The 24,888-nt window shown below is 39.6% G+C and overlaps 1 protein-coding gene across 1 annotated transcript in view; it reads left to right on the forward strand.

Annotated features, from left to right (window-relative positions):
- The window catches only part of TLN2 (talin 2), a 579,984-nt gene that overhangs the window by 374,591 nt on the left and 180,505 nt on the right, over window positions 1–24,888 (forward strand). The window contains exons 20-25 of the mRNA XM_027851789.1: window positions 9,160–9,327; window positions 13,707–14,001; window positions 14,764–14,930; window positions 18,548–18,676; window positions 19,979–20,092; window positions 22,452–22,565. Of these exons, the coding sequence (XP_027707590.1) occupies window positions 9,160–9,327; window positions 13,707–14,001; window positions 14,764–14,930; window positions 18,548–18,676; window positions 19,979–20,092; window positions 22,452–22,565 (987 nt within the window). The remainder of the gene's footprint in view (window positions 1–9,159; window positions 9,328–13,706; window positions 14,002–14,763; window positions 14,931–18,547; window positions 18,677–19,978; window positions 20,093–22,451; window positions 22,566–24,888) is intronic.

A 24,888-nucleotide genomic window follows, 5' to 3' on the forward strand; every position in this document is an offset into this window, starting at 1 on the left:
ACACACACACACACACACACACACACACACACACACACACACACACATACATACTCTCACAGAATTAGAGAGTTGGGACAAGCCTCTTGCTATTTTGTTGTTGTTCATTCATTTCAGTTGTGTCCAACTCCTCATGACTCCATTTGGGGTTTTCTTAGCAAAGATACTAGAATGGTTTGCCATTTCCTTCTCCAGCTCATTTTATAGATGAAGAACTGAGGTAAACAGGGGTAAGTAATGTGTCCAAGGTCACACAACTAGTAAGTGTCTGAAGCCAGATTTGAACTTAGGAGGGTGAGTCTTCCTGACTCCAGGCCCAGTATTCTATGCACTATGGCGCCACCTAGCTGCCCCAGTATTCATCTAGTCCAACCCCTATACAAAAGGAATTCCAACTATGCTATACCCAGTGAGTGAACATCCATGCATAATATGGTACAGTGTAAAGGGAACTGTATTAGGAGCTGGAGGACCTGTGTTGAAACCCTGTCTTTACTGCCTGTGGACAAATCATTTCACCATTCTGGGCCTCATCTACAAAATGAGGAAGGGTGATCAAGGCAACTTCTAAGGTCCCTTTGAAGCTCTACCTTTATTCTCCTATCCACTCACACATATGTATGTATGTACATACACACACACACACACACACACACACACACACACACACAACTAGATGGTGCAGTGGATAGAATGTTGGAGTCAGAGTAAGGAAGACTTGAATTCAAATCTGGCTTTAGATACTCGACTAGCTGTGTAACCCAGGGTAAGTCATTTAACCTCTGTGTACCTCAGTTTCGTCATAAAATGGGCCTGCCTGTTAGGGTTGTTACAAGATAGCATTTATAAAGTGCTTTGCCAACTTTAAGCACTATATAAATTCTTGCTATTAGCTGTCATTATTATGTTTATGCATACATATGCATATGCTTTTATATTTAGAGAAGAGCTCATGATTATGTACTGTCCAACTCTAGAAGGATACCTAAAATAAAAGCCAGTGTGTAACCCTTTCCTTACCAATGATGTGATGTATCCACTGGTGAGCAGCTCCAGGCTTTATTTGCAGCCTGCCTGATGTACTGACAGTGTCACCATTTTGAAGCCCTGGAAGCAGGCTCCTGTTTGCTTTTCTGCCTCCCCATTACATTTAAGGGGAAGGAATCAGGAATATGACCTAAGTGGGCTACTGAGAGAAGGAGACCTTCCCTTGGAAAACTTCTCTTCTTTTCCAAATCAGGAAACCTCATCACCTATCCTGGGTGTTGGGAGAAATAGAGGAAAATGCCTGGCACTGAAACCTAATGCCAACATTCACTGGGTTATGGACAAAGCAAGGGAGCTCCAGAAAAACATCTACTTCTGCTTCATTGACTACACTAAAGCCTTCGTGTGGATCACAACAAAATGTGGCAAGTCCTCAAAGAGATGGGAATACCAGATTGTCAGTTACTTGTCTCCTGAGGAACGTGTATGTGGGCCAAGAAGCAACTGTTAGAACCGAACATAAAACACCTGATTGGTTTAAGACGGGAAAAGGAGTGTGACACTTTATTTATTTAACTTATATGCAGAGTACATCCTGTTAAATATCAGGCTGGATGAATCAAAATCTGGAATTAAGGTTGCTGGGCGAAATATCAGCAATTTCAGATATGTAGACAATACCACTCTGATGGCAGAAGGTGAAGCAGAATTAAGAAGCTTCTTGATGAGGGTGAAAGAACAGAATGTAAAAGCTGACCTGAAGCTTAACGTCAAAAACACTAAGATCTTGGCAACTGGACCCATCACTGCCTGGCAAACAGAGGGAGAAGAAATGGAAGGAGTGTCATATTTTATATTCTCGGGGTCAAAGGTCACTGCAGATGATGACCACAGCCATGAAATTAAAAGATGCTTGCTCCTTGGAAGGAAAGCTACGACAAATCTGGACAGCCTCCTAAAAAGCAGAGCCATCACCCAGCTGACAAAGGTCTGTATAGTCAAAGCTGTGGTTTTTCCAGTAGCAATGTATGACTGTGAGAGTTGGACTGTAAGGAAAACTGAGCGTTGCAGAATTGACATTTTCGAATTGTGGTGCTGGAGAAGATTTTTGAAAGCCCATTGAACAGGAGGGAGATCAAATCAGTGAATACTCAAAGAAATTAGTTCAGACTATTCACTTCCAGTACTGAAGCTGAAGCTTAAATACTTTGGCCACATAATGAGAAGATAGGATTCATTAGAAAAGACCCTGATGTGGGGAAAAATTGAAGGCAAAAGGAAAAGGGGACAGCAATGACAGATAGTCTAATAGAAATATGGAACAGGAACTTAGACTTTAAGACACAGCAGAGGGTAGAAGGGCCTGACGTGCTGTGATCCCTGGGGTCATGAAGAATCGGATACGACTGAACAACAAGAAAAACCCAGTGCCCCCAGCAGATAGGCACCTGTTCCTTTTCTTCAGTTTTCACTTTTTGAGAATAGAATCACATTCTCTGTGGTTGACTACTTTAGAATTACAGATTTCTATTCTGTAGGGCAAACAAGAAAGAGTTAAATAGATATGGAGTTGGGTTGCAAATTTACTACTACTTAAATGAGTCAAATCCATTACCTTTCTTCTCCTAAAAATGTCCTCTTTAAACTCTCTTTGGGTATTTTAATACTGAGAAGATTATGCAAAATATCTCTAGAGATTCAGGTTGAAGTCAAAAATTCTTCTAATCCTTTCATTCGACTGTAGTAGCTAATAGAGGGTTAATTAATGGGACTACTATACATGAACCTTAGTTCTTTAAAATACTTGTCATTATTTAATATTGAGTTTTGTTATTTGCATGCAGCAATGCTGTGAACTCCATTGAACAATTAAAAAAAAAAAACCTTGACAATGGTCCTGTTTTCTCCTATATAAAATGAGTCATTAGTCTGTATTAGCAGTTCTCAAACTTTTTAGTCTCAAGACTGTATCGTGATACTCTTAAAAATTATTGACACCAGATAGTTTTTGTCTATGTGAGTTATGTCTACTGATCTTTATGAAATTAGAAATTAAAATATCTTTGTATTATTTTGAAAGTAGTTTTGATCTCATGGGCCCACAGTAAGGGCTTTTGGGACTCCTCTCCCCTCCAGTTTCCCTGCTCCACATTTTGAGAAAATACTGACCTAAATAATCTATAAAGTTCCTTCCAACTGTCACAGTGGTTCTAAAAACGTAACATTCAGAGGGATTTCTTTGAGAAATATAGAAGAGACATATAAATGAGGAATGGGAATGGAGTCCCCAGTCACAGAGAAGTACTGAGCAAATGTTGACAATGCTTTTACCCTACCTATTCTCCACAGAATTTGCCTTCAGGTTTCAGTACAAAATGCTTTATTTTCCATTGACAATCTCATACGAGGCAGCTGGTGGCATAGTGGACTGAGCAGTGGGCCTGGAGTCAGGAAGACCTGAGTTCAAATCTTGCCTGAGACACTTACTAGCTATATTACCCTGCTGCTTAACCACTATTTGCTTCAGTTTCCTCAACTGTACAGTGGGCATAATAATAGTGTCTGCCTTGCAGTGTTGTTGCAAGGATCAAATAAGATAATATTTGTACGGGGCAGGTAGGTGGCACAGTAGATAGAGTACCGGCCCTGGATTCAGGAGGACCTGAGTTCAAATGTGGCCTCAGACACATAACACTTACTAGCTGTGTGACCCTGGGCAAGTCACTTAACCCCCATTGCCCAACCAAAAAAAAAAAAAACAAACAAAGATAGTATTTGTAGAAAGCACTCAGCCCTGTGCCTGGAACGTAGTAAGGACTATATAAATGCTTATTCTTTTTCTTTCCCTATCTTCCTATATATATATATATATATCAAACACTCAGAAAAACCCAAAGCCACTAGAAACCTAGCCCAGGAGAGCAGCCTAAGGCTTTCCCAGTGGGTCCAACATGGTACAAGTCATCTGAGGGCATCCCCAAAGCCCAGTCAATCAGTCAGTAAGCATTTATTAAGCACCTGTTAAGTGTGTGGCCCTGTGCTAAGCACTAGGGATAGAAAGAAAGGCAAAATACAATCCCTACTATCAAGGAGCTCACAATCTAATTGGGGGAAACATCCCAAAAACAGCCATGTACAAACAGCCGTTTCTTATTGTTGTTCACTTGTTTCAGTTATGTCCGACTCTTTGTGACCCCTTTTGGGGTTTTCTTGGCAATGATACTGGAGTGATTTGCCATTTCCTTTTCCAGCTCATTTGACAGATGAGGAAACTGAGTCAAACAGGATTAAGTGACTTACCCAAGGTCACACATCGAGGAAGTGTCCGAGGCCAGATTTGACCTCAGGGCAATGAGGCTTCCAGACCCCAAGCCCAACTCTCTATCCAGTATCCAATACGATGCCACCTAGCTGCCTTGAAACAAAACATGGACAGGATAAATTTGAGATAATCAATCAACAGAAAGGAAGCACTAGCATTAAGGAGGATCAGGAGAGGCTTTTTAGAGAAGGTGGCATTTTAGCTGGTTCTTGAAGGAAGCCAGGAGGCAGAGATAGAAGGGAGTTCTAGGCATGGTAGATAGCCACTGAAAATGCCCAGAGTTGGGAGTTGGAGTTTCTTGTGTAATGAACAGCATGCAGGCTGGTGTCGTACATGAGTGTAGTTATAACATAGAGAATGACTGGAGGGCAGGTTACAAAGGGCCTTGACTGCCAAACAAGATTTTTTATTTAATCCTCAAGGTGATAGGGAACCCTGGGAGTTATCTGAATGGGATGTGTGTTGGAGGTGTGGCATTGTCAGACTTGCCCTTTAGAAAGGTCAATTCAATGGGGCAACTAGGTGGCGCAGTAGATAAAGCACCAGCCCTGAAGTCAGGAGGACCTGAGTTCAGATCTGGCCTCAGACCAAACACTTGACACTTAACTAGTTGTGTGACCTTGGGCACTTAACCCCAAGTGCCTAAAAAAGAAAGGTCAATTCAGTAGCTGAATGGAGGGTAGACTTAAATGGGGAGCTCCTGAGGCAGGCAGACCCACCAGCAGCTACTGCAGTAGCCTGGGCATGATGATGTGGGCCTTCACCAGGGTTGTGTCAGTGTCAAAGGAGAGAAATGGGCATGTGTGAGAGCCCATGGAGACAGGACTGTGGCTAAAGAGAGAACAGGCCCAGGGAGTTCCAGGCAGGATCTAGTGAGGCTGGAGGAAGTCCCTGCAAGAAATCCAGCCTATGCATGGTACTACAGACTAAGGCAGGAGCCCAGCATGGCAGTACCCCCTGAACCCAGCACAGGCTGGAAGCTACAACAGGTGGCAAAGGAAAATTCGAAGCCCTTTGACAAGGGGGAGCCTCCAGGAAGAGCTCAGCAGAGGTTCCCCAGAGTCCCTGAGAAGAGGGGCCTATTCTCATCCACCATACTGGGGACCAGGCATTCAGTTGCAGAGGCTGACCAAGCCAGGCCCCACAATCTAGTTACTGAAGTGGATAAGATGAACAAACAAGGGAAAACCCTGATACCACGAGTAAATACCTTGGTTTGAGACACACCCAGAGGATAAACCCCAAGGAGAATATCAACCCCATTGGAAGTCCAGGAAGCCGCAGAGAAAAAAATGACCTGGCCACCGAGACTATAAGAGTGTCTGGAAAAATGCAACTGAGGAAACAGAATGGAAACGTGAGGGACGAAAGAATAGAAAGGAAGAGTAGGAAAAATGGACAACTTAGAACAGAACCTCACCTAAGAACTGAAAGCCCTCAAAGTTAAAACAGGCTAAACAGAAGACAATGACACAGTAAGGTAACAAGAAATCCTTCAAAAGATGAGAGGGGGGAAAAAAGAAAATGTAAGAAATATTACATTTAAAGATACTGGGTCTTCCCCCTGCCCCCCCCCAAAAAAACCACTCTGATTTTAGAGTGTTTTTCATTATCAAGTGAACTAATAAAGACCTCTATTCCCGGTTTTCTCCAGGGAGGGGAATGCCTTGACATTCTTATTAAAATAAAAATGGCTTGTCTATTTTGGACCAGCATTTCTAAATCAAAGTGAGTCATATCATTACCGTTCCCTCCAAGCCTCCCCTTTCCCCAAATTCCCTATTTCTCTCGAGGGGCCCCTGTCCTTCCAGTCACCCAGGTTGCAGTCTCAGAGTCATTCTCTCACGGCACACATCAAATCAATTGCCAGGTCTTATCTGTCTTATCTCCATAGCAATCTCCTTCTGTCCATTCACAGTCACAACCTAGATGAGGCCCACTCATCTGGAATATTGGAACAGTCTCCTAATTGATCTCCCTGCCTCTAGTCTCAGCTCCCTTCTATTAGTTCTCTACACGGCTGCCAAAGTGATATTCCCAAAACGCAGGTTTGACCGTCTCACTCCCCTGCTCCGTAAACTGTAGTGGCTTTTTATTACCTTTAGAATCAAATACAAACTCGTCGATTTGGCTTTCAAAGACTTCGCAACCTGTCTCCAATCTTCTTTTCCAACCTTATATATTACTCTCCTCGTGTGACCCCATCCAGCAAAATTGGCTTTCTTGCTGTTTCTAATATGTAGAATTCCATCTCTCATCTCTGTTCCTCTGCTCAGGCCAGCCCCTACGTCTCGAATGCACTTCCTTTAAAAAAAAAAAAAAAGTTTTCTTTTTTTAAAACTTAAGACTTAACAATTACAAAACAAAAAACCATTTCCATATACAAAGTAGAATAGAGAAAGAGGATTGTATGTGAAACCGTGACTCTATTAAATAAAGCTTCATTTTATTTTTCCCAAATTATATGTTAAAACAATTTTTTAACATTTTTTTTTTTTTTAAGTTTTGAGCTCCAAATTCTCTCTCTCTTCCCTCCTCTCCCTGAGACTGTAAGCAATCAGATATAGGTTATACATGTAACTTCCTTTTATTTTTAAATAATAATACGTTCTACATGTAACTTTCAAAATTGTGCTGCTTATATGTGTTTTTTCTGGCGTTTCTTTTGTTCTGTTGTTTTTTTTTTTTTTAATGGTTCCATGATCCTCTTTTCTCTTTTTGTTGGAGGTGGGGTGGGAGAAGAGTAGTTACAACCTATCACTAGTGCCCCTCCTCTTCCTCACATTGAAAAAAGTCAAAACAAAACTCTTGCAATAAATATGCATTTGTCAAGCAAAACAAATGATCATGTTACCTGTATCTGAAAATCTTTTTTTTCTTTCTGCACCTTAAATCCATCAGCTCTCTGTTAGGTAGCAGGTCACACACTTCCTCAGTCATTCCCCTGAAATCATATTTGGTCATTGCATTGATCAGAGTTCTTAAGTCTTTCAGAGTTGCCCATCTTTAACCTGATTCTCCCGTGGCTTCATTCCGTAGGACCTCATGCATGTTTTTCCAGGTCTCCCAGAAACCATCCATTTGGCCATTTCTTGTGGGGAAGTGCCCTCCCTCCTGACCTCCACCTTTTAGAGTTCCTAGTTTCTTTCAGATCTCAGTTCAAACACCAACTCCTTAATGAGATTTTTTGTATTTTCCCTGGATTGATAGTGCCTTAATTTGAAAGTTGCCTTGTATTTTCTGTGTATTTACCTGTGTGTTCCAGTAGTCTCTCTCAAAAGAAAGTAAACTCCATGAGGTCTGAGACTACTCAGTTTGATTTTCCTCCATTTTCCTAATGCCTAGCAGGGTACTTTGCACATAGTAGGTACAAACAATAAGTGCACATGGTATCTTGCACATACTAGGTACAAACAATAAATGCTTGTGTTTATTTAAATTGATCAAGGAAAATAAACCAAACCTAGTATATCATTGATCAGCAAACTAGACAGGTGGGTGACTATCCAGTTAAAGAAGTGAAATTGCTCTTTTTTCCACAGATGTAATACCCATTTCACTGTATGTCAACAAGACAAGATTTAACCACATACACTATATCCTTTGCCCAGTGTTTCCTATTTTATGAGAGTTCACAGCTCTCTCCCTCTTTAGCCAGAAGGTGAAAGAAAAATTTTTCTAGTTTCTAGTTAAAAAAAAATTTTTTTTTTCAAGTTTTCATCATATTTGATTCTATCAAACATGTCTGAGAAGGTAGGACTACCTTTAAGATGAACTGATTCCTTAGAATCTACATTTAACTTCAAGATACGATGTCTTCCTCCGGGTGTTTTGGTATTGTCCTCTGGAGGCCAAACTTTTCGTACTTTACTGATGAGAATTTCAACTGTTTGAAAAAGCAGTTGTCTAAAAAGATGATTTTTTCCACATTGTAGTAAAAATATTCACCTGGTGTGGACAAACATTGTAGATGGCATTTGTGAAAGTTGGTTGTATTTCCAAGTTTATTTTTACTTACCATCAGAGTCAACATAAAAAGAGCCCTAGCCCAAGAATCAGAAGAACTGAGTTCAAGGCTCACATTTTCCACTCTCTTGATTGTTTGATTTTGAATAATTCACATGATCTCTCCTGGCCTCAGTTTCCTTCCTCATCTAGAAAGTGACAGTATTGGACTAAATAGATGTTTAATTCAGGAGAAATGTTTCCTGGTCTACAGTTGTGAGCATTTAGTAAAGGTTTTATCTATCTCTTAACAACGCTTTCACTCCTTAAAACATCCATTTTTTATCCATTATTTTAAACTGAAAAGGTATAATCTTTAAAATTTTTACCTGTGATCTGCTCCTCTCCCACCCTAACCCTGTCTTCTAGCACCTGACTCTTGAACCATTGAAAACCAGTATTTCGAGACTGCTGAAGCAGACAGTGCTTCACTGAATAGAATTTAAATATTTACCATCCACAATATCATTTGGGTTAGGAAATACTGAACTGATTTGATTCTGATTTAATTTCTCAAGTCCCTTCCTACTATAATACTCTGCCATTTTATTTATAGAGTATCTTGGAAAAATGGAAAAAAAAACAAATTAAATTAAGGGCTTAATTCTGAAAGTCTGGTACATGTGAACCAGTTATTAAAATGGAAACCCATTCCCCAAAATTGATGTATTTCAGACTACTTATTGGATGAGAAAAATAATATGATGTCAGGATTGCAAGTTGTCCTATTGTATGATTGCCAAAGACTCTTCTAAGCACCCAAGTAAATATCTCATTTTATTCCTGGACTAAGGGAGGAAGTAAATGAAAAATAAGATTCCTTATTGTTTGCTTCTTTTTTGCAGGATGTGCTAATGAGTTTAGCCAAAGCCGTCGCTAATGCTGCCGCCATGCTGGTGCTGAAGGCAAAGAATGTTGCACAGGTGGCGGAGGACACCGTTCTGCAGAACAGAGTGATCGCTGCGGCCACCCAATGTGCTCTCTCCACCTCCCAGCTGGTGGCCTGTGCTAAGGTAAGGTTGTGTTTGGCTGTGGGGCTCCCACTCTTGTGGCTGCTGAGGACTGCGCTGATTTTTGTTCGGAATGGTTTCAGGTGTCTCCAGGTGGCTTTGGTGGAGTTGCATTCCAGCCCCTCAGTCCTTTTTATATCCCCTGCAAACTGTGACTAGTGCATTGACCCTTAGAGAGTTGGTACTTTTCTTTGGTGTCCTAAGGCAACTAAGTGACTCAGTGGATAGAGCACTGGGCTTGGAATCAGGAAAAGACTCATCTTGATGAGTTCAAATCAGGCCTCAAACACTAGCAGTGTGACCTTTAACCCTGTTTGCCTCAGTTTCCTTATCTGTAAAATGAACTGGAGAAGGAAATGGCAAACCACGACAGTATCATTGCCAAGAAAACCCTAAATGGGGTCATGAACAATTAGACACAATTTAACTCAATAACAACAAAAGTGTTTGCTCATATACCAGCTTTTGTAAATCTGGTAGTGTTCCCAGTTGGAGTTCTTGTTCTTTCTTTCACATTCTGTTCAAAAAAGATTTCTGAGTTGTGTAACTCACTCTTGGAAAGGTGTCGGTTGTCTTGAGTAGCCATCTCATAGTTAACAGTGTCGTTGTGAAGATATCTGGGTACACGAGTCTCTTAGAGAAGTGAAGTAGGCGACTCACTGGGCAGAGCTGCAGAGTCTTATTTGTAATAAAAGCCTTGACTTAAAAATCCCCAATTAAATACCAAATTAGAAATACTGAAAACCAAAGGAGAGATTAATAAAATTGAAAGTAAGAAAACTATTGAACTAATAAATAAAACTAAGAGCTGGTTTTATGAAAAAAAAAACAATAAAAAAGATAAACCTTTGATTAATTTAATTTAAAAAAGGAAAGAAGAAAACCAAATTACCAGTGTCAAAAATGAAAAGGGTGAATTCACCACCAGTGAAGAGGAAATTAAAACAATAATTAGGAGTTATTTTGCCAAACCGTATGCCAATAAATTTGACAATCTTAGTGCAATGGATGAATATTTACAAAAATATAAATTGCCCAGATTAACAGAAGAGGAAGTAAAATACTTAAATAACCCCATCTCAGAAAAACAAATTGAACAAGCCATCAATGAACTTTCTAGGAAAAAATCTCCAGGGCCAGATGGATTTACAAGCAAATTCTATCAAACATTTAAAGAACAATTAATTCCAATACTATATAGACTATTTGAGAAAGTAGACAAAGAAGGAGTCCTACCAGATTCTTTTTATGATACAAATATGGTGCTGATGGCTAAACCAAGAAGAGTCAAAACAGAAAAAGAAAATTATAGACTAATTTCCCTAATGAATGTAGATGCAAAAATTTTAAATAAATTATTAGCAAAAAGATTACAGCAACTTATAACAAGAATAATATACTATGACCAGGTAGGATCTATACCAGGAATGCAGGGCTGGTTCAGTATTAGGAAAACTATCAGCATAATTGACCATATCAACAACGAAACTAACAGAAACCCCATGATTATCTCAATAGATGCAGAAAAAGCTTTGGACAAAATACAACACCCATTCCCATTAAAAACACTAGAGAGCATAGGAATAAACAGAGTCTTAAAATGATAAGTAGCATCTACCTAAAACACTTCAGCAAGCATTATATGTAATGGGGATAAGCTAGAATAAAAGCCTTGATTTATTGTTGTTTTGGGGGGTAGGGGTCAAAGGATCTCAGAGCTGGGACAGGTTAGCCAAAAATTAATTGCTAGGGACCTATGTAGTCTTCCTAGTTTTACCTCTCTCTCACTATTAAGGAAGGAAAGCATCTTGGAGTAGTGGATAGACAGCTGGCCTCAAAGCCGGGAGGACTTAAGTTCAATCAAGTCTGACCTCTAAATCATGTTGGCTGTTTGATGCTGGGCAAGTCCCTTAGCCTATTAGTACTCTAGGCCCGTGGTGTCAAATTCAAGTAGAAACTGATCCCTGCAGGCCATACATTGACTTAGAAAACCACCAATTAACATTATCAATGTCATATCATATTTTTATTTTATTAAGCATTTCCCAATTACATTTCAGTCTAGTTTAGGAGAGTTTTTGAAGGTTTGCCAAGTTTGACACCTCTACTCTAGGCAGTTTTCTAAGACTGTAAATTGCAGGTACCAACCTGCTTTGGTAGACGGAATTTACTCACCTGGGAGTCAGAATCATAGTTCTGATCTCTATTCTTATCTCCCTCCCAAAACCTTTAAGTGAATATGAACAATCAGTGGTTTATACCATTGATGATCTATGCAATCGTTTTTGTGTTCTCTGTGAGATATAACTCTGACTTTTGGGGGAAGAAGAGAACCTTGGGACTTTTATTGTTGTTCATTCGTATCTGACTTTTCATGACCCCGTGAACCGTAGCATGCCAATACTGTCCATGGGGTTTTCTTAGCAAAGGTACTAGAGTGGTTTGTTATTTACTTCTCCAGTGTATTAAGGCAAACAGAGGTTCAGTGACTTGCCCAGAGTCACATGGCAAATAGGGTCAGAGATTGGATTTGAACTCAGGTCTTCCTGACTCTAGGCCCAGGTCTTTATCCACTGAATCATCTAGTTGTCTAGTTTGGGACTAGTTTTTTTTGTTTATTGTTTTTTTTGGTTGTTTTGTTTTGTTTTATTTTATGAAAGAATAACAACTATTTACGTGTTAATTCCCACGCATTAAGCTCATTCCAGATGTTACTCTTGGAAAGAATTTATATTGGAGAATATCAGAAATACTTATTTTTATGTTGTCCTGGTTGGGCAAGTAGGTGGCATGGTATTTATTGGACCTGGACTCAGGAAGATCTAAGTTTGAATTTGACCTCAGAAGTTATCACCTGATCTCTCTCTGCCTCTGTTTCCTTATCTGTAAAATGGGGATAATAATAATAACACCTTCCTCCCAGAGTGATTGTTCTGATCAACTGAGAAAATATTCATAAAGTGTTTTGCAAATCTTAAAGTACCATTGTTTGTTTGAAGGAAGCGCCTCTTTTTTTTTGTAGGGGAGGAGGGTGGTAAGAGTACTACGTATTGTTAATTGGTGTTCATGATGGCCCTGAAATGTAAGGCCCTGAAATGCCCTTAAGAAAGGTTAAATAATGTTCATTATATTTGAATAGATTTTATTGCATTCTAATTCAATTTGAAGTACCAGAGCATCTCACTCAAATAATGAGAATGTTTAATTAACCAGAATAGGTTATTTCTCAACTATCCTGTATAAATTAGAATTTACTGTATTTAATAGATTTGGGAATGAACGTGGTAGTAGATTTTCAAAAAGTTTTTCACGTGATTTAGTACTCAATGAGGTTTTTAGTGAAATTTCTCAAAAAACATTTTAGGTGTACTTAGATACTGTTGGTCTTACTATTACATGTTCTCAACAGGCAATCAAAAAATACATGTTGAGAGTCTAGATACAGAAGTCCATGCAATCAGTTCTTGATTACTTGTGGACTCTGTTTTAAGTGTTGCAAATTCCTACATTGGTTATACCCACTTTCCCCTATATATAAAAATATACTCCAGTAAATTGGGGATTTATCTGCCATTTTGAATTACCTTTGCCATTGCTTCCCTTCATTAGCTTAGGAATTTGAAAATTGATCACATATAAATGTAATAATCAGTACAGATTTGTGTTAACTTTTACTTAGTGGCTATAAAGTAGATGAGAGCAATTAGGCAATACTTCCAGGAAGAGGTGGCCATGGACTGAGATTTTTTTTTTAGTTATTTTCTCATCTTTATTAATATCTTATTTTTATATCACCTTCATTGCATGTAACACAATTTACAAACCTTAAAGCACTATATAAATGTTAACTGTTATTGTTCATATAACTTAATTTGAGATTAGGGATTGTTTCTCTTTTTCAATGTGTACTCCTACTGCCTAGCACCCTTCGTCGCACATCATAGGTGCTTAATAAATGCTTGTTGAATGGTTGATTTCCACATATATGACCCTAATTCCCTTACATAGTGAACCATCCTTTGTGGGGGGAAAGATTTTAAAAAGAAAAGAGCAGCTTTAACTGTACCAAGCAATAGTCACCTGCATCTGTCAGTATATACACTGTTCTACATTCATAGGCACTCTCCCAGCCCACTTTTGCAAAGAAGGGGTAGTGGAGTCTATTATTGACCCTTTTGAGCCTAGATCTGAAGATAGGAAGGCAGGCAAGGGGCCATACGCAGGAAGATTATACCATGATTTCTGGAGCATGAACAGAACCCAGACCTTGCAGCAGTTTTTTGTTTTTGTTTTTGTTTTTTTTTTGAGAGATGCTTACACATAGTTGGGATTGATTAAAACCACCCTGTAGTTCCAATGCCTCTGTATGCGTCCTCTTGCAGGTAGTGAGCCCCACCCTCAGCTCCCCTGTGTGCCAGGAACAATTGATTGAGGCTGGAAAACTTGTGGACCGTTCAGTGGAAAACTGCGTCCGCGCCTGCCAGGATGCCACAGATGATAGTGAGCTGCTGAAGCAGGTCAGCGCAGCAGCCAGCGTGGTCAGCCAGGCCTTACACGACCTCCTGCAGCATGTCCGGCAGTTTGCTAGCCGAGGAGAGCCGATTGGCCGCTATGACCAGGCAACTGACACCATCATGTGTGTTACTGAGAGCATCTTCAGCTCAATGGGAGATGCTGGTAAGTGGCTTTGATTTGGACATGTTTATTTCTTGATTCCTTTAAAGATTTTGGGCAGGGGTGAGGAGAGAGAAAGTGAATTGGTCCTACTCAGTGTAAATGATAAAGAGAGGTATCTGTTGTATTGAGAAAACTTCACAGAGTTCATTACAGGGATTGTGCTGAAATTGGGAGCAACTCTATTTCAGACTAATAGATGTGTTTCTCTGTAGCACGACTTACTAAGTGATAGTACACAACTCTTAAAAAATATTTTCTGTATCTTCCATAAATAATTATTCATGAAATTATTATAATTATGACATAATTATAATATATTATAATTATTCAATTATAAAGCAAAAGGATTTTTTTTTCCACATTTAGTAAATGTGTATATTTGTGTTTAAAATAAAAGCTTACACTACCTCAACCTCCTTCTAGGCTTTATTAAAAGAGAGGATGCCCTTTTTTGTCCTATAAGAATTCAATCCAGTTTGTTTCTCTATTCATGTTAATTCTGTGCAGAGGATAATTAAATTCTAGTTATTTAGGACGTGCAGGCTTGGCTTCCACAGAAGACGTTTCTTTTCTTTGTCTTTCTGGTAAGGTGTTGAGTCTGCAGTTGCTATTCCAAGAGGCTGGTAGAGGGATTGAGTATTTTTTACATAGGGCTTAACTTCTCCATTTTTGTATCCTCATTAGCAGAGAACAGACGCCTCTAAAACGTCTAAGAGAGCAGAGGTTTGAATAGTATCTACGCTCACCTGTCTCATCCCCTAGGTGAAATGGTACGGCAGGCCAGAGTCCTCGCGCAAGCTACCTCAGACCTCGTCAATGCCATGAGGTCAGATGCCGAGGCTGAAATCGACATGGAGAATTCCAAAAAGCTTCTGGCAGCTGCAAAACTCTTGGCCGACTCCACTGCCCGCATGGTTGAAGCTGCAAAGGTAATTAACGTGGATTCGATGTGCTGAAAAGTGAATCGTGTGAGCTGTTTTCACTGAGGAATTTTGTTCTTCCTTACATGCTATTCTGCTAATCTACCTGTGAGGTAATATCATTGACTGCTGAAAGGGTTCATGGGGCTGTTCTCATATAACTTTTCCTTTCTATAGAACAGGAAGATGAGGCTCAGAAAGATTTAATCTCTCTAACAAAGTTCACACAGGTTAGCAAATTCAGCGTTCGAACCCAGTTCCTCTGAATACAGATACAGTGTTCTTACTGTACCATATTTATTATTTTTTGGTTTAGTCCTTACCTGTCATTTCATCAGGTTGGGATATTCACACCACCAGTGTCTTATAGTCTTAGAGAGTTCCATGGTACCCTGAAAGGTCAAGTAACTTGCCTAGGGTCGCACACATTAGTGTCAGAGGTATGACTTAAACCCAGATTTATAAATGTATTAGTAATCATCTGATTTCTTTTTTTTTTTTCTTTTCTTTTTGGAGGCAGTCAAGGTTAAGTGACTTGCCCAGGGTCACCTAGCTAATAATGTCTGAGCCAGGATTTGAACTCAGATTCTCCTGACTCCAGGTCCAGTGCTCTATTCACTGCACCACCTAGCTGCCCCATTTGTCTAATTTCAAGCAAAGAAATTTTCCCATACTTTTGTGTTTTCCTTTTTATTTGTGCTTTTTACTAAATCTAAAAGAAGACAGTTTTTTTAGATAAATTTTTTATTTTTAAAGTAAATAATTATTTTTGCCTCATCTACATTTCACAATATATTTTCATGTCCTCTCCCTCATAGAAAGCCAATGAATGCTTATAAGAGAGGGAGGAAAAACAGTTCGGCAAAACTAAATTCCTAGATTCTGATCTGAATATGTATGCCATATTCCATATTCTCAGACCTCCCCCTCTGCATAGCATCTCTCAGTGTTGTTGTTGAGTTGTTTCAGTCGTGTCTGACTCTCTGTGGCCCCATTTGGAATTTTCTTGGAAGAGATACTGCAGTGGTTTGCCATTTCCTTCTCCAGCTCATTTTACAGATAAGGAAAAGGAGGCAAACAGAGTGAAGTGACTTGGCCCTGGTCATACGGCTAGTAAATTGTGTGAGGTCAGATTTGAACTCATGAAGATGAGTCTTCCTGACTTCCGGCCTGGCACTCTATCCACTTCCCCACCTATAGCTCCCCAGCAAAGCGGCTGAGGAGATGCTTTCTCCTATCACCTCTTTGTATCCATGCTTGGTCATTGTCCTTTTGCAACATACAGTTTTGATTGTTTTAGTATTGTTGAAAACCCTAGCCTGATATCTTTATCGGCCAACACCTGTTGGCGGGTGGAGCAGGAGGCCAGGCTGGAGGAGACTTTGAGCTTGTGAGAGTCAGAAGAAACATCTGAACAGAGCTGCTGTAACTTTATCTCTCAGCAAACAAAGGATAAAGTAATCTGCCTCCAGCTGGCCCACCCCCATCAGGCACAGTCCCTTATTGAAAAAGATCCTGCTTCATTTATGTTAAGTATCCTAAAAATCCTGGAGCAGTTTTAAGCTATAAAAATCTTAATAGGACTTTGGCTGATAAGCCATGGTGATGGCTCAACACTGTAAAGACAGTAGGAGGAGAAGAGGAAAGGAAAACCTGCAAAAAATGGGGTGTCCCAAAAGTATTAGTCTCCATTATTAGGTACCCTTCCTCTGCTTTGTTCCAGGCCCTTTTCTGGGCTTTACTTTCCCCATCTCTAAAATAAAGAGGTTGGATTAGGTGATCACCAAGCTTCTTTCCAACTCTAATACTTTGATCCATTAATATTTAACAGATTAGGAAACAAGTCCAAAGAGGTGGTAGAGTAGTAGCTCGCTCTGGGTCACACAGATGAATAGGGTTAGCCCTGGGATTAGAATCCCGGGTTTACTGGCTTTCCAGTGCAGGAATCTTTTATTTACACTACGTACAACCCGACCTGATGAGACTAGAACAAGGAAGTGAACAATGAAGGGTTCTATAGAATAACATTCTTTCAATCAATAAGCAGTTATCAAGCAGCACTCACTAAGTGACAGGCACAGAGCCAAGTGCTAGAGATACCCAGAATAAAGCAAAAACAGGTTTTGCCCTTTATGAACCTTGTCCCATAGAAAATAATTTGATTTCAGCAAATGTGTTAAGTGCCTGCTCTGTGATGAACACTGTTCCAGGCATTAGGGAAGATCCAAAGCTTAGATAAGGATGATCTCATGGAGCTCCAGTCAAGGATGGAGATGTGGCACCTACACACGTCATTGCCTTATGGACATCATTCTTTCTTTGATTTTTATCAACTTAAAGGCCATGGAAGGAGGGGGGTGGAGGGTGGGAAGGGAGAATGACTCAGTTGTGTGTGCTGTTCTTTAGGAAGGTGGGGAGAAGAGAACTTAACCACAGATGAACTATTGAGACATTTAAAAAAAATTCTGCCACGTATTAGCAATTATATTTCTAATCCCTCCACTTCACATACCCTCTCTGCTTTATAAAAACCTACCCAGACTCCCAAGCCTTGAACCACAATGAAGCATCACCCCCAAAGTTCCAAGAACTTAGAGGAAAAAAAATAAACAGTGTGGAGGTATAATATATGGACATGACCCCTTGGTTCCTTCTCCTGTAGAGCTGCTTCAAGTGTCTTATTTCTTTTGCTAATGCACTGAAGGGGAACTGCCTCTCATCTCTGTTATTTCTTGGCCCCCATGACCAGAAATATGGTTTTTAGTAAAATATTCATTTTTAGCAAAATTCCTTTACAACCTCAGATGTTATCTGAGGTTATCTCCCCCCGTAGAGTTTCCTATAGATTTATCTTAACCCTTTATAATGCCATAGAGAGACAACATCCCATAGGGATGATTCACAGTTTAGTACATCCAAGGTTGTAAATCACATTTTCAATTAAAAAATGAAATTCATCTAAGTGATTTTTTTAACTGTCCTAAATTTATTTCAAGACTTACATTTCTGTTCCCATGATATCTTACATGGATCACAGAAAATGAAGGATCATAAAATAATACTTTTGGAACGGACTATAGAGGCCAAGTCTAATCTTTACTTAAAACATGAAGACTGTCTAGCATATGTCCTTTACTTGAAGACCCCCAGGGCTGGAGAATTCATCACCACATCCCAAGGCAGCCATACTCACTTTTGTTAGCTCTGTTTTATAAAAATTATCTAATTGAGCCAAAATCTACCTCCCTGTAATTTCCACATGGTTTTGCCCTATGGGGTTAGCAGAATATGTTTAATACTTCATCCACATGGCAGCCGTTAACCACTTTAGGATATAAGTCTTAGAGGTTAATCTTTCAGAGCTTAGCAAAGCATGTTTGAAATATGCCATGCAGATATTTTCAATGGCAAAAGGAAGCCTCTCGACCTTAAAGGTTATCTCTCGGGAAAATTACCTTTTCCTACCAGCCAACCTTATTTTCAGGACAGAATTAGATGAAAGAACAATTGAGGACGTAATTGAACTTCCTGGACCTCTTGAAGTTTTTATTTTCACAGGGTGAAAATTTTTTTATTTTACCTTTTTGTTTTGTTTTGTTTTTTTACATTTTACATTCATTTTACAGGGTGCTGCTGCTAACCCAGAAAATGAGGATCAGCAGCAGAGACTCAGGGAAGCTGCAGAAGGACTCCGGGTTGCAACCAATGCAGCTGCTCAGAATGCTATTAAGAAAAAAATTGTCAACCGGTTAGAGGTCAGAAAAAGGGCCTTTTTTCTTTTTCTTTTGTCCTTCTTGGTATATCCGCTTTTTACATGAAATAGGCCCTGTACAAATAAGCAAATTTGTAGTATATCTCATTTCTGATTAAACCAAAGATTTAACCATGGGCACAGTTGTTACAGAGAATTCATATCTAAGAAATTGATTCTGTTAGAGGAGAAGGGATTTCAGGTATGTGAGAACTCTGAAACTAGGATTAACATAAGTTTTCAAGCTATCGTCTTATTTGTACCAAAGCAGTTATTTAGACAGCTAAGATCTTTAGTATCAGAAGCAGTTATATTTCTGTGATTCTTTTTTTTCTTTTAAGGAAATTGGTTATTTAGCTTATAAATTTTGGTAGCTAATTGTTATGGTATCCTTTCAAACCTTGGAGCAGAGGGAAAGATTGATTAAATACCAATGAATGTTTGAATTCTACTTTCTTGAATCATAGGAAATAGGGAGATTGAATAGATAAATTAAATAGACAGAGGAAAGAAGAACATTTTTAAAATAAGAAATGTCAGTGAATTCTCATCAAAGTCAAAGTGTGTATAGACTTCCCATATATCTAGATGTATATCAAATTTTATATCATGTAATGAGGAGAATATTGACTACCAAAATTAGTATAGGATGCAAAAAAAGTGTATTGTGTGTTTGTACAAGTACACACATACACGTGCCCAAGCCAAGCCCTTATACAAAAAAAATCTTTTACGTATTTAGTTGCCCTCGTCCTGGTCCTTTCATTAGTAGCTTTGAGATCAATTCATCAAAATCTGTGTGTAAACATGTACCAGGCTTGAAAGTTGGACTCAGTCTTTTTATTTAGGAAAGGAGATAGGAGATGGCACATAGTGTCATTGCTTTTCTGTCAAGACACTTTTATAGGGTGAAAGTGTTATTCATGAGCACGAAACGTTTGTATTTGGCCTAGAGAGCTGCATGGAAGATGCTCCATTATGTTTTCTTTAATTATTATTTTTAAAGGAATCCGCCTTGGTGCTTCTTATGAATACCATTAGGAGGTGGGATTGTTCCTTGTCCCTTTATAAGAAAGAAAAAGGGAAAATACCACTTCTTATACCAAGCTAACTTAGTAACTGTTCCAGGGAATTGAAACTTTTGGTGGTTTCCAGGGACACTTAAAAAACATCAGTGATTTTAAAAGGCATTATCTACTTATGTTCTCATTCTTTCACATACAGCAGGGACTGAGCTGCTTTACATGTAGGAAACAAAAACTAAACCTTTAAAAAAAATCATCTCATCTTGAGTCCTCCTTTTAAGGTTGCAGCAAAACAGGCTGCAGCTGCTGCTACTCAGACAATTGCGGCATCCCAAAACGCGGCTGTTTCCAACAAGAACCCAGCGGCACACCAGCAACTTGTCCAGAGCTGCAAGGTAAGTATCCAAACTGACAGAGTACGATGTCTATTGTAGATGATACTAAGAGTGTTACCGCCCTAAGTGCCTTGCTAATTTAGTTAATGGATATCATTCAGGCCCACTAATCCAATTCACAATGGCTCACATTTTCCAGGTGTTCCTGAGTCTGCTCTTTGTCAGTACTTGTTTTTTTAATTTTTTTTTTTTCCAGTTCTTTCTTTCCTGTGTCCTGGATTTACTTTCTCCTCTTTTTTGAAAGATGCAAAAAAAAAAAGATGCATTCATTGGCCCAGCCATTTGAATGCCATAAAACAGTGATAAACCATTGAATTTCCAAAGGGCCTTTCTTCTGAAGAGCTGGCTACTTCTCATTCATCCTTTACACATCATAATAGTGTTTCATTTTCTGCTTTGCCCTCTGCCCCATTGGCTGCCTGAGCCCACAACTTGAGTTGTTCACTCCCACTTGGCCTCAACTCCACTTCTCCTTTGGAATTGTCTATGGGAGCCTTTCTGTCTCCATTTTTTTTATGAGGCTCCATCTTTAGCTAAGTAGGCCACAGTGAGCTTGGGTCTCTCAGAAGGAACAAAAATTGTTTGATCTGTCAATTCCTATTGTGTGGCCATTTCTTAGATATCTATCTATAACACACTTGATCAGAGCCTCTTAGGAATACTTTTTAAAAAATTAATTGGGCAGGAAACATGGCACATTTTAAAATTTAACTTGATCACTTTTCCTCCCTCCTCCTCCTGTTAAATGATTTCAATCCAGGGTGTGGAGGTGACTACTACCATCTCAGAAACAAATTTATCTTTGAAAGGAATTGGATAATATCACTATGGCTCCCTGAAATCCAAGGCCTGAATTCCATATTCCCCCGTGCTAGTCAATAGAGCACTGAGCTCATCAGTGGAAAAGCTCTGAAAAACATACGAGGCGGGCACTGCAAAGAAAATACAAGAGGAGCCAATTTCTGCCGCGGTTTTCTCACACTGCTTTTATGTGGAGGCTGCTGCTGCTGTATGGAAGAACACCGCTGTGTGTGAGCTTGTACCATTGTTGGAGCTGCTGTCCTCCTCCTGAGTTTGGTTGCTGCAGGGCCTATCAAGCAATAAGCAACCCAACGGGGTATGGAAATGGGCATTTCCACTTCTCAGGAGGTGCATGAAAATCAAGTTAATAGACTTCTAGAAGAAAAGGCTCCCTTATTAAAAAAAAAAAAAAGACTAACAAATAAAAAGCCAGTCAATATAGCTTCCAGAAAAAGGGGAGGCTTATAATTTACCAGGTGGAGGCTAACGACAAAACCCATTGAGTTACAGCTTTCAAGAACCTGGTTAAAGAGCAAAATGTCGTGAGATTGGTGAACAGGACGTGAACTTCAGTGGGTTCATTACTTAAGGCAATGCCATGAGGCATAAGTTCTTTTGAAGTAATTATTCTGAGCAGTGTGTGGACAATAAGCTTCTACATACATGAAATTCTGCGTCTTACCACCTTTGGGGGAAGTCTTTTCTATTTGAGGAAATGAAATATATTTGGTGAAGTCGAGAAAAAAAGAAATTGTGGCAGTCTCAACTGCCTAATTCATGGAATAGACACATCAGGTCAAAGCTTAGTGGTGAATGCTTATGTGTGAGAACCAGGTAGTCCTAACTTCCCCACCCCTCTCCAAATTAATTACCTTTCTTGCTTTGGATTAATTGATGGGTCCACTTGATTTTATTTTGGCCATAAATTATGCTTACATCTTGGTTTAAGTCCAGGATCCTGTGTGTGAATGAATGATTGATAACACTCATTAAGTGCCTACAATGTGCTCAGCATTGTGCTAAATGCTTAAGATAGAAATGCAAGCATTTCTAGTTGAAGACCGCAACTCGTGAAGGGGAGGTAGAAAGCAAAGTCTAGTTCTGGGTAAGATAAGGTGAAAGCCTCCACATCCAGCATCCCGGGGGTAGAGGCCAAAGTTCTGATAGGAGGGCGATGAAGCCGGAGGACAAGTGCCATGATTTAGAAATGGCCAAATTACATGAAGGTAATCAGTTCAAAGTTATATATGTTCTGTTAAGTTGAAAGCTCGGTTTCCGTGAGCCAGCTATCACTCCTCAGTACCTTGTTGTAGCATCTGCCAGGGAGAAGCTTAACTATAGAGTAAAACCCTGTATTTGTAAAGCCTTCCAAGGCCAAATATGCTTCCTAAGGTCTAGGACGTGTCTTTGCCTACCAAGGAGATCATATAAATGAATTTCATGTGCAAGAAAAACCTTATGCTAGGTTATTTTCCTACCCGTTCTGGATAATTCAACATAATTACATTCCCCAGATTACGTAGAGGTACTTAATTATATTTTCCCTTGCTTCCCACAGGCAGTGGCTGATCACATCCCTCAGCTGGTCCAGGGGGTAAGGGGGAGCCAGGCTCAAGCAGAAGATCTCAGTGCTCAGCTCGCTCTCATCATTTCCAGCCAGAACTTCCTCCAGGTAGGTAATACTGACCAACCCATCCCAGGACACACAGAGCCTCCCGTCGCTCATGTATCCTATTGTCCTGAAAGAGAGAAAATTTTTAAATTAAATTTTATTTTGTTTTCAGATCCTCTCTCTTCCTTCCCTTTCTTCCTCCCCAACACTCAATATAAGGAAGTAAGAAAAACAAAACCTTAATTACAAACATGTATAGTCCCGAAAAACCAATTCCTTATTGGCCATCTAAAAGGGATGTGTGTACCTATCTATCTATCTAGATATATTTGTTCTATGTAATTGTTCAGATAGATTTATAGTACGTATTGAACTATGTCTCAGACCACCCTTAGTCCGTCACCTCTCTGTCAGGAGCTGAGTAGCATGTTTCATCATGAGTCCTTTGGAATTGTGATTGGACATTGTGTTGATCAGAGTTCCTAAGTCTTTCAGGGCAGTTTGTCTTATATATAAATTGTTCTCCTGGTTCTGCTCACTTCATTTTGCATCAGGTCACAAGTCTTCCCAGGTTTCTCTGAAACCCTCCCCTTCATCAGTTTGTACAGGACAGTAGTATCCCATCACACTCATATGCCATAATTGTCCCGCCCAGCCCCAGGTGATTAGGACTCCAACTGCCCTTCCCCCCAGATTCCAATTCTTTACCACCCCAAAAAGAGCTGCTATATGTGCATATGGGTCCTTTCCCTCTTCATTTGATTTTTAAGAGAGAAATGAGAATGCCTCCTACAGCTTCAATAAATGTTTTGTGGTGAAGTCAGACCCCGAAGACTCTCTTATTATTTTTCCAGTTTCAGAGGAGATATATTGAGCTTGGCAGAGCAGGATGCTAAAATATAGCGAAAATCCCTGAGAGCAGATATCCATGATAATCTTTTTTTTTTCCTCTAGGACTGTAACTTTGACTTAATTTTCTCCTTTCCTCTTTAAGGAAAGGAAGTGAGGGAGAGAATATGATAAATTGGAAATTTTGATGAACAGCCTTGAACTGATTATTGCTTTCAGTTAGAAGTGGGAGTTAGATAGATTCCGGAGCCCTTAAAGTAGTCAGTCAAAAACCGTGCATTAGACTGAAGACTTTGTATTTCCTCCAAAGATATGCCGGTTCTCTCCTCTAAGGAGGGAAAAGCAGTCACCTCTCCAGTCCTTTTCAGGAAACATAGGATGCAAAAAAATGGTTATCATAACTCATTTTCTTTCCCAGAAACACATTAGATGGTTATTCATCATGAAGAGGTCTACACCACAGATGTAGATCTAATTATTAGGAATCAAGATAGGCACTGAGTCTGTGAATTCGTTGGTTGAAGGCATTCCTTCTAGCAATACAGGTTAACACTTTCTCTGTACCTTGTAGTCTTAGAAAGTAGCCTAGATTCCTGAAAGCAGCCTGGTGAGGGTAAGATAACCAGTATGTGTGAGAGGTGGCACTTGAGCCCAGGTCTTTCTGGCTCTAAGACCTGCTCTATTCATCATTCCATGTTGCCTCTCTAAAAAAAAAAAAAAATTTCCATAATGGAGTAGTTATCCTTATTCTTGCCAGTTTCTCAGTGCATTCTATTTGTGAATCTGGATCTTATAAGGAGACAACGCTTGATTTTTACTTCTTGGGTTTGCTTCTTAATTCCAGCTGGCATGGTGGCAGGATATTGGGGATAGGGGAGATTTTTCTCCCTTACCATTTCCATAGTTTTGCCAATTTCCAGTGTTCCCAATGATCTGAAATCAGGTAGTCTGGGTACTGTTTCTGTTGCTCATATTCTTTGTAAAGAACCTATGGGGATTAAGGAAACACAATTGCGATTTTCTCATTCCCAAATTAAAATCCAGTCTCAAACACTAGCTGTGTGACCCTGGGCAAGTCATTTAATCTCAGTTTGCCGCAGTTTCCCCAACTGTAAGATGGGGATAACAACAGCACCCACCTTGGAGGATTGTTGCCAGGATCAAGTAAATATTTGTAAAATGCTTAGCACAGTGGCTGGAACATAGTAGGCATTATATAAATGCATATTCCCTTCCCTTTCCAAGATACCACTACCTTTTTGAACCTGTCACATGCTGGCCTTGATTAATTTCACAATCCTTCCTTTTCAGTTGCTACAGACCACATATAGATCTGCATGAATTAACTTCCATGTGCACTCAGGTGGCCAAAAAATTCATCCTCCTGGAGCCAACCTGGTTGTGTGTATTATGTTGTTCTTCAGTAATCGTGGGGATAATCTGGAATTTAAGATTATAGCCCTTGTTGTGATACATGAGGATACAGAATTGGCATTAAAGAAGAGAGTGTTGGGAAGAACCACTAGACAAGATC

The sequence above is a fragment of the Vombatus ursinus genome, unplaced genomic scaffold (assembly GCF_900497805.2).
Source record: "Vombatus ursinus unplaced genomic scaffold, bare-nosed wombat genome assembly UNPS02009205.1, whole genome shotgun sequence".
Lineage (NCBI taxonomy): Eukaryota > Metazoa > Chordata > Mammalia > Diprotodontia > Vombatidae > Vombatus > Vombatus ursinus.